This window comes from Erigeron canadensis, chromosome 8 (assembly GCF_010389155.1).
Source record: "Erigeron canadensis isolate Cc75 chromosome 8, C_canadensis_v1, whole genome shotgun sequence".
Taxonomy (NCBI): Eukaryota; Viridiplantae; Streptophyta; class Magnoliopsida; order Asterales; family Asteraceae; genus Erigeron; species Erigeron canadensis.
Genome location: NC_057768.1, coordinates 26,812,764 through 26,823,385, shown reverse-complemented (window position 1 = coordinate 26,823,385; position 10,622 = coordinate 26,812,764). Strand labels below are relative to the sequence as shown.

The window sequence follows — 10,622 nt, the reverse complement described above, 5'->3', positions numbered from 1 at the left end:
ACATAATATATATTTTCCTAACATCAAATACTTCTTCAATAAATTATATTTTAAAAACCTTTGAAACTTAAAACCATAGTTGTCGACTCGTAACTTTTGACTCGACTCGAAAACATGATTTTTTGACTCGTGACTCGACTCGTAAGAGTCAAGACATTTTTAAGTATTACATAATATAATATAATTATATATATTTGACGTCTTTAAAAGGAAATATAAGTTCGTTATCTTAATAAATTTACCAAAATATTACATATTCAATAGTTTTGAGACATAAACTTACAATTTATCTCCAAATTCGCAATAAAAAAAATCAAAACTACATAGATCAAAATAATGTAGCAATTTAAGTATAATATATGATATATAACTATAGTATCAAACTACAATAATTATAAGTTTACAACTCGTGACTTGGTCCAAGTTTACAGAGCGACTCGTAAGAGTCTGGACAAAAACGAGTCACCTAATGAGTCTACTCGTTTTTGGTATAAATTGACTCAACTCGTAAGAGTTTAACAACCATGCTTAAAACCGTATGCAAATATGGATAATCATTGTTGTATTTGTAGACCTAAAGGTTATTAACGTTCCCTTAAAGATTCACAAATTCAACAAGAAACTAAACACAAATTTGACCATCTAAGTTTGACTTAATTTACCTTACCAGATAATATCAATCCTATTATGTATCACATCACAAAATAATAATAACTTGAATGGTTTTTATCAGTATACACACGCATATATTTTTCTCTCACATCCTTGCTCCTTGCCAAATCTATGCCAATAGAATTACCAGTAGGCATATTCCTCGTACCCTTTTAACTTCATTTGTCCAAAAAAAAAAAAAAAGTTGCACTCCGATCCATGGATTCGAAACAAGAAATAACTAAGCCACACGCCTTGTGCATACCAGCCCCGGCACAAGGACACATAAACCCAATGCTAAAACTAGCCAAAATTCTTCATTCCAAAGGCTTCCTAATCACCTTTGTCAATACCGAATACAACCACCAACGTCTTCTTAAATCACGAGGCCCTGACGCTCTCATCGGGCTCTCTACTTTTCGGTTCGAGAGCATTCCTGATGGTGTTCCAAAATCTGAAAATTCCGATGCTACCCAAAATGTGTATGATATATGTAAATATACCCAAGAAACTTGTCCGGGTCCATTTAAAGACCTTATTGACAACTTAAGTAGTACGTTTTCTCCAGTGACTTGCATAATTTCGGATTTACTTATGGGATTTACTGTTGAAGTAGCTAAAAAACTTGGTATCCCCGAGTTTATATTTTCGACTGGTGGAGCTGGTGCTCTTGTTTGTTATGATCAATATCCTGCTCTTGTGGAGAAGGGCTTGATGCCCCTAAAAGGTAATTAATTATAATTATTTGTATCATCAAATCATTTTGTGCTTATGATTAATTATTAACTCTTGGTACCAAATAGGCAAATATCGACCGTACAGTAGTGTAGGAACAATTCCAATTTCCAACCACTCGATCGTATGCTTAAAACCTTAATAATGATGATATATATATATATATATATATATATATATATAAATAATAATGATGTTTTATTAATAATTTGCTGTAAAGTTCTATGTTGTAGTAGACGAGTTAAAATTTGATAAGTAATTAATTTATTGCCTTCCAGTCTTCCACATATTTTATGGTCGAAAGCTATCCACTTTAAATCAATGCCTTTGTCTTATGCACCAATCATCCTCTTGTTATTGTTTTGATAACAATCCTAACACCACTATAGCTAGTTAACTCGTTATTGACTCGTTATATGTGACACAATTCATTATATATCCTGATAAGCAGTAGTGAAAAAGAATGCATATTTTTTTGTTTATATTGGAGATTTGGTGGGTTTTTCCCGGATTAGTGATGAGTTAGTTATACATTGAAGATGTTATAAGAGCTAGATTAGTTATTGATTGAGTGTAAGGATAATTTTATGTTGTGTAGCAGATATGATGGGTTTTGCTAATCGAAACCTTAAGGTAGTGTTGCAAATATCGGCCATCTCGGCCGATATATCGGTGATATATCGGATGTCGGCCCTTCACTGATACGAAAAATGAGTTATCGGGTCCAGTTACCGTTTTGGTCAAATTTCGGTCAATATTGGCCATTTCGGTCCTTTTCGGTCAACAAAAAAAGTTGACTTTTTTATTAAAATAAAAAAAAGGTTAAAATAATATTTTAGGGTTTCTGGCTTCCATTCTCATTCACTGCTTTCAGCCTCTCACACACCAAACCCCCACCTCGCTATTCCCCACCCCCGGCCTACCTGTGGCTGTGATTTCCGACGATTCTAGTCGCCGGCGGATCCACTGCTGGCCAATCCACCTCTGGCAACAGCTATTTATGCTCCAGTAAGTTTGTTACTTTTTTTTTAGTTAATTATCAATTAATTATTTATTATTTGAGTTCATCTTCAACAATTCTTTATTTCGAGTTGTAATTAGTTAAGTAATTTCTTAATCCTATACTTTCTTTATTTTCCTTTTTGTTATAATTTCAAGTTGTAAACTTGTAATTACTTTTTATTACTTCATATTCCGGTTGCAATAAACCAATAAATTACTTTTGTAGTGTCTTACTTTTCAATTTGCATTACACATTGTATATATTGTTAGTATATATATAAATTTTAGAAAAATTCCTTTACAATTTAGGGTACCCGATATATCCTACTTATCACTTATCGGGGGTCGACCGATAATAAATCGATAACCGATATCTACAACCTTGTCTTAAGAGCTTTTGTTAAGGTACATTAAATAGTTATGCATTTACTATTAAATTCAGAGATGAGCTTTTGATATGAAAAAGTAACTTTTTTATGCACGTTAAATGAAACCCTAAGGACTTCATCTAGTATTTTTCTATTTGAGTTATAAAATGTGTATTTTTAGTACCAAAATTTATAGTATAATAGATGGAAAATGATAAATATTCCTCCTAAAGGTTAGCATCAAAATCCTCTGGACACGATAAAAAAGTGACAAATGTTATCCATTAATTCTCTTTTCTAATTTTGCTCCCTAATTTTTTCACATGTCAGCATCTCATAGTTAGGAGGATTTTTAGGTATAACAAACTAAAAAGTAGTTACTTTGTAATTTTATTGTGCATTTTACGAACTATGATAAAAAGATGTTAACCCCTTAAATCAAAATTGTCTTAATAAAGAGTTACATTGTACTAATAAATGTAAATATAGTTTCATGCTCCAAGTAATTGATATAATGGAAAGAAACATTGTTATAAACTTAAATTAAAACCAACAAAGATTGCATTTGTTCTAATAAATTATTTTAGTCAAGACTAAGAGAAAAAAAATGTTGATGGGTGGAATGAACCCACAACCTCAATAAGGTATGCATATAAGCCATTAATGTTAATATTGACTTTGTAAGTGAATGCCATTTTTTTATATCTTCTTCATAGTCATTAGCCAATAGCTACTAAACAAATGACATCATTAACCACTTAATAAATGACACCAATATGTTTACTTTTCACAAATTATTTTAGTCAAGACTAAAAGGAAAAAATGTTGATGAGTGGAATGAACCCACAACCTCAAGAAGGTAGGCATATAAAGCCATGAATGTTAATATTGACTTTGTTAAGTGAATGCCATTTTTTTTATATATATCTTCTTCATAATCATTAACGAGTAGCCACTAAACAAATGACACCATTAACCACTAAATAAATAACACTAATATGGTTACTGTTCACCTAAAAACTTTTTAAATAGGTTATATAATATAATAGTTACGTACATAGGTCCATATATAACCATGTCTAAATCGAAATTTTTGTCGTCAAGCCTTAAACCTTAAAAGGTAACAAACGTTTCACCTTGTTTAACCGTATGTATAAGGCGATTGTGGCTTCGTTAAGAATTTTCTTTCGTTTAAAAGTGGATCACTGGTTTTAAACTATTGTGTTACGAGTTGATAAATTAAATGATTCTTATCTTATTTAAAAAATACGTATTGGTCCAACACTCCAACGTGAAGTTTGAAAAATGATGAATTTATGAATATGAACAAATAAAAAAAGCATGTAGCTAATAAGCTAGCTGCTAAACATATTAATCGAGTCAAATAAAGATAGAATATTAAATCTATATCCAGTCACTATCTGCACGACATTATTGATGATGACTTGGTATCAACTAACCATATGACTTCATATCATCATATCACTTTATATCATCATAATTTCAAGCATAATATTTGTTCAAGGGTTTGATGTTAACTAACCATTTTGTGCTAATTTGTATTTTTTTTTAATTATTATTCCTTGTCTTCTTAATTTACAGATCCAAGTTATGCGGTAAATGGCTATTTGGATACCATTGTAGATTGTATACCGAATATGAACGGTATAAGTTTAAAACATATCCCCCCTTTTATTAGATATATAAACCCTGGTGACGAATTCATGGTCGAATTTACAAATGCACAAATCGTGAAGGCTAAAACTGCTTCCGGCATCATTTTCAACACGTTTGATGAACTAGAACGTGACATTTTGGGCACACTTGCCTCGGTGTTTCCCCCTGTCTACGGTATTGGTCCTTTGCATTTACTAGAGAACCACATTGATGATAAGTCTCTAGCGTCTATCGGGTCAAACCTTTGGAAAGAAGAGCCCGAATGCTTAAAATGGCTAGACTTAAAAGCGCCATCCTCAGTTGTTTACGTGAACTTTGGTAGCATTGTTGTTATGACACCACAACAGCTAGCCGAGTTTTGTTGGGGACTTGCTAATAGTTACCATTCATTCTTGTGGATAATGCGACCCGGGCTTGTGAGTGGTGAGTCAGATGAGCTTATAACAGAGTTTCTTAAAGCGACAAGTGATAGAGGGATGTTGGCTGGATGGTGCCCTCAAGAGCAAGTTCTAAATCATCCGTCTATAGGTGGGTTTTTGACACATTGTGGATGGAATTCAATGATCGAGAGTATTTCAAGTGGAGTACCAATGATTTGTTGGCCATTCTTTTCGGACCAATTCCCAAATTGTTGGTTGAGTTGCACTAGATGGAGGGTTGCAATGGAGATCGACAACGATGTAAAAAGGGATGATGTGGCTAAGCTTGTAACCGAGTTGATGGCCAAAGACAATGGAAAGGAGATAAGGAAGAATGCCAATTTTTGGAAAAGCAGGGCCAATGAAGCATGCGCCTTTCCTTCTGGCTCTTCTATTATCAATTTGGAGAAACTAATTCACCAACTAAAAATAAATCTAATATGACTCATCTGAGTGTACTATAATAACATGTATCAATATATTTATCTTTATGCATAGTAGAGTCACCCCATATTATATGATGAAATCCTAAATCTTATTTCTTTGCTACACTTCAAAGTTCATGACTATACACGATATCATGTTGAAATAGCATGAATTTTGAACTCTCATGATGAAATCTTACTATCTTGTATTTTTGAAATTTCTTAATCTCTTAAAACATTTATAATATATCTTTTATCTACTGAATTACTTTCATTAACTCTTTAAATCTCATCAATTATTTTACATCAATTATCTATTTTACTCGCCGTCGTTGCCACTACAAATCGCCACCACCACCATCGACACATCGCCGCCTACACCGCCACATTGCACGAGTATTCGTTTAATAAATTAAAAGCAAATTACGAAATCCTGAATGAAAATTTGAACCCACAATTATCCAAAATGAAGGACCCCTTTTTGCTTTACCATAGTTGGGATCAATCACCATAAACAAAGAGATCAACACGACAATAATTAATAATAAACAAGAAACAACAAATGACAGAATGTTTTAACTTTGTTCGACTCAACGAGTCTCATCCACTACCACAAATATCATTACATACGTTGGATTACAAGAATAAAGACACTCACTCTCGACAATCTATAACCCATTAGCGAATTTCACTCTTTACAATAAACTCTCAACTCTAAAAAAAGTCTCACACAAGAATAAATTGCATCAAACATCTAACAATGACTCTCATTTGTTGGAACCACGTACGTTAATGTGACTGTTACCGATTATCTATCCTACCTGAGATGATAATTAATTATAACTGAAATCTTTGTATATAGTAAATATACGATATGGTTTCTTAGTTGGTGAGAACTAATGTTTGAGACATTAAATATCAAAGGGGTTAAAGGTGTAAATACTCTCATTATAAATAGAGAGTCGTTAACCATATTTTGATGTTAATCACACTAATCACACTCTCATGTCTCTAATCAAATATGTGTGTCTCTTCTATAATTCATGCATTATTCCAGCCAAATTAATACTCCATATAACTACAATCATCTTGTTTTAGAAACTCGAAATTAATGTCATTGATGCTTAATATTTTTACAGGTTTCACAGGATCATCTGGTATGTATTATTACTGAAATCAAATCATTTTTATTCCAAAATCAACTACATACGCAACTTATCAAGGTAGATTTCTATGGGTCAAATAGTTTGGGTCAATTACCTTCATATATATACTTGTTAACATGACCTATCAAAATATTAATTGATTTCAACTTAAATGAATCTTGGTCAGAAATGAACGTAAACATGTCTAAAACTTCTTATATCATCTTGTTTCATTTCTCTTAACTTTCATCGGTATAATTTACACAACTTGCAATTGAATCAAGTCTTCTACTTTCTAAACAAACTCATACACCACATAAGTTAGATTACACAACCCTCATTCCCCCAATAGGCTAAAACTATAGTCAAATAAGATATTGTATTTGTAGAAGCACGGTGAGCGACATACGCCGGTTATTGCTCAATCGAATTTTAGTGGCTCCAGTATAAAACTTGCAATACTTCCGCATGGCCTGATCTTTAGTGTTGGCTTTTTTCCGAAAGAGTATTTGATACATGCTTTGGTGTTATTGATCATGTCTCTCACTAGTGTATTTCAGACATAGTCTTTATGTATTAGTGTAATTGGCCGGCCGGTTGAACTGGAAACCGATGGTTAGACCGGATAACCGTGTTTGGAATTCTCATGTGCACTTCAGTAATTACCTCTTCATCCTTTGTCGTGAACAACTGGTGCATACATAAACCCCGACACAAGGACACATAAACCCAATGCTAAAACTTGCCAAAATCTTTCCTTCCAAAGGCATCCTAATCCCCTTTGTAAAAACCGAATATAACTACCAATGTCTTCTTAAATCACGAAGTCCTGACGCCCTCAACGGGCTCTTTTCTTTTTGGTTTAAGAGCATTCCTGATGGTGTTCCTAAATACGAGAATTCTGACGGAACCCAAATTGTGTATGATATGTGTAAATACACTCAACAAACTTGTCCGGGTCCATTTAAAGGCCTTATTGACAACTTAAGTAACACGTTTTCTGTAAGATGATAATAAATCCCTTCGGGTTTCCCCTTCTCATTAATATCAATTTATAGAATTACAAATTACATTTGACTACCTTGAATTTATTTCATTCGTCTACCTCGAACTTATGACATATTCTAAACTATTACATATATAATATATAACGGTCTAATATACCCCCGCAGTCTAATGCGGAGGATTCCGAAGACTTAGACTGGACTGAAAATCAACGAATAAAACACGCGGTAGCCCTTTGGTAAAAATATCTGAGAAGTTATGCCGGGACGAAACATGGAGAATACGAACTTGACCACGTTGAACTTTCTCTCGAACAAAGTGAATATCAATCTCGATATGCTTAGTGCGTTGATGTTGGGCTGGATTCTCAGAAAGATAAATGGCACTAACATTATCAGTATACACCAAGGATGCGCAACAAAGAGGATAGCCAAGCTCAAGCAATAAATTGTGAATCCAACATAGCTCAGAAACAACATTTGCAATGCCCCTATATTCTGCCTCAGCACTAGATCGAGAAACAACTGATTGGCGTTTGGAGGACCAAGAAAGAAGATTGTCCCCTAGATAGACACAATACCCAGATGTAGAACGCCTAGTGTCAAGGCAACCAACCCAGTCAGCATCAATGTAAGCAACAAGTGTAGATAAAGAAGATGATTGCATCCATATACCCATATCAAGAGTCCCTTTGACATAACGCAAGATGCGTTTTAATGCAAGAAAGTGATCAGTATGAGAAGCATGCATGTGCATGCACACCTGCTGAACGGCATATGAGATATCCAGGCGAGTAAATGTCAGATACTGAAGAGCACCGGCCAAACTACGATACAATGTAGGATCATCAAAGGGAACACCTGCGTGAGCACCAAGTTTGCCCGCAGTGTCAACTGGAGTGGAAACAGGGTTACAATCTTGCATCATAGCCCGTTGGAGAATATGAGAGGCATAACGGCTTTGAGACAACAATAACTCATTAGAAGAGCGGGTGACAGAGATACCCAAAAAATAACTGAGAGGACCCAGATCCTTCATGGCAAACTCAACAGATAAATGAGACATAAAATGTTGTTTTAGCTAACCTGACGAAGTAACCATAATAATGTCGTCTACATATAACAGAATGTAAGCGGTGTCGGTACCACGCCTGTAAATAAACAGTGAATGATCACTGAAACTGTGATGAAAACCCAATCGTGTGACATAGTCGGTAAAGCGCTGGTACCAATCCCGTGGTGCCTGTTTTAGGTCGTACAACGATTTACGCAGCCGACAAACATGATCCAGAAAGCGAGCATCCCGAAAACCAGGGGGTTGATGCATAAAAACAGTTTCATACAAATGCCCATGGAGAAACGCGTTCTTTACATCAAGTTGAGTAATATCCCAACCGCGATTAAGTGTTAAAGAAAGAACTGTCCAGATAATAGCCGCTTTGACAACCGGACTAAAAGTGTCTAAACAGTCGATGCCCACCTGCTGTGTTCTACCATCTCCCACTAAACGAGCTTTGTACCGCTCAAGAGTCCCGTCTGATTTCGATTTCTGCTTGTAAATCCACATGCGGCGAATAATATTCATACCTGGAGAACGAGGAACTAACTCCCACGTCTTATTATCAATAAGAGCTTTAAACTCATGAGTCATAGCATGGTTCCCACGTCTTATTAGACCGTTATATATTATATTTTACGGTATGAAGTATGAAAAGAATTTGGCATCCAAGAGGTTATATTTATCTCGTTTCTCTCTACATCAGTAGGAAAACTAGTTCCGTGAAAAACCCATAAGTTTATCAAAACACCAACATACATCACTTCAATAAGTTGAAAGTTCAAGAGACTAAAATCCTAAAAATGGGACTCAAGGAGATAACAGAGACACTACATTATGCCATAACTTTGCATCATGGATAATCACAGTATGAAGCAGTGAAGCACGACAAAACCAAATCCAATTTAGCCATATAAATTGACTAAACAGAACACGTAGCTGTATATACCCGGCCATCTACAACTCTCAAGATTGTTGAAACTTGAAAGTATATATATATATGTATATATATACTTTTTTATCCTTGAGGACCTAACAAAACTAAAACCAATTTAGCCAATAATAGTCACTGGTAACATAACTTTATCCAATAAAACACAGAATTTATCACAATAACATCTCAGTGTTGCAATGTCGGTAAAGGAACAAGTCAGATTTGTTTTATCAGTAAAAGTGGGAACAATGGACCTTGGTGGAGAAGACAAATAAGGTTTTGGGGGAATTTCCAACGATGCTAAGTCACCTTCTAACATTTCCAACACCTTTAGTTATTGCTGGGCGGTTCAAGGGATTAGTCTGTATGCACCACAACCCCACTATGAGCATCTTCCTCACCATCTCGTCGTCTTCATCAGTCATGATCCCGTGGAGTCCAAGTCGTCGTTGTTCTTCTACTTCTAGTTTTTTGTATATCCAATAAGGAAAGTATAGTTCACTTGTGTGATCAACTTCAACCTCGATATTCTTCCTCCCTCCAACCATTTCCAAAATCATCATTCCGTAACTATAAACATCTTAAAACAGTTCAGGAGCAATATACACTGGTGTTCCTCTCATATGCGACATCGATATGCTTCTTTCCTGATCAGGGTATAGCTTAGCAAACCCAAAGTCAGATATCTTTGGAAGAAAATCTTTGTTTAAAAGAATGTTATGGGGCTTTATGTCAAAATGCAATATCCTTGTGTTACAACCACTATGCAAGTATTCTAAACCTCGAGCAGTACCAATTGCGATTTGGTGCAACTTTTCACACTCGAGTTGGGTATTCGATCTTTAGCCGGATTCTCTACCATATATGAACCTCTCAAGGGACCCATTAGGCATAAATTCATAAATCAGAGCTCTGTGCTTATCGTCACAACAAAATCCCACAAGAGTTACGATGTTTACATGGCAAGTCCTGCCAACACTTGCAACTTCATTAATAAAATCTTCACCATTACCTTTTAATTCACTTAAAACCTTAACTGCCACAAGTGTTCCATTGCTTAGCTCTCCTTTGTACACTGAACCAAATCCGCCTTGTCCTAGTTTGACTTTGAAGGAGTTTGTCATCTTCTTCACTTGCGAATAAGAATACTTTTTTGGAGCCAAGAATTCGATCATGATTCTTAAGAAAATTATCCACATTGACAT

At 34.9% G+C, this 10,622-nt stretch overlaps 2 protein-coding genes across 2 annotated transcripts; one reads left to right on the top strand and one right to left on the bottom strand.

Moving 5' to 3' along the window:
- Positions 1-720: 720 nt before the first annotated feature.
- On the top strand, positions 721-5,347 carry LOC122578732 (7-deoxyloganetin glucosyltransferase-like). Its single transcript, XM_043750757.1, has 2 exons — positions 721-1,378; positions 4,359-5,347. The coding sequence occupies exons 1-2, from the start codon at positions 871-873 to the stop codon at positions 5,294-5,296; spliced, it is 1,446 nt and encodes a 481-aa protein (XP_043606692.1). The 5' UTR covers positions 721-870; the 3' UTR covers positions 5,297-5,347.
- Positions 5,348-9,722: 4,375 nt separating this feature from the next.
- Positions 9,723-10,622, bottom strand: LOC122610521 (LEAF RUST 10 DISEASE-RESISTANCE LOCUS RECEPTOR-LIKE PROTEIN KINASE-like 2.4). The gene is made up of 2 exons (XM_043783503.1): positions 10,288-10,622; positions 9,723-9,987 (listed from the first exon to the last, which is right to left on the bottom strand). Exons 1-2 carry the CDS (start codon positions 10,620-10,622, stop codon positions 9,723-9,725), a joined length of 600 nt encoding a protein of 199 aa, XP_043639438.1.

Coding starts and splice junctions, on each gene's coding strand:
- LOC122610521 (XM_043783503.1), bottom strand. CDS start 10,622: ATGTCAATGTGGATAATTTTCTTAAGAATCATGATCGAATTCTTGGCT. Junction 9,988..10,287: donor CCTAATGGGTCCCTTGAGAG/GTTCATATATGG, acceptor AGATGTTTATAG/TTACGGAATGATGATTTTGG.
- LOC122578732 (XM_043750757.1), top strand. CDS start 871: ATGGATTCGAAACAAGAAATAACTAAGCCACACGCCTTGTGCATACCA. Junction 1,379..4,358: donor GGGCTTGATGCCCCTAAAAG/GTAATTAATTAT, acceptor CTTAATTTACAG/ATCCAAGTTATGCGGTAAAT.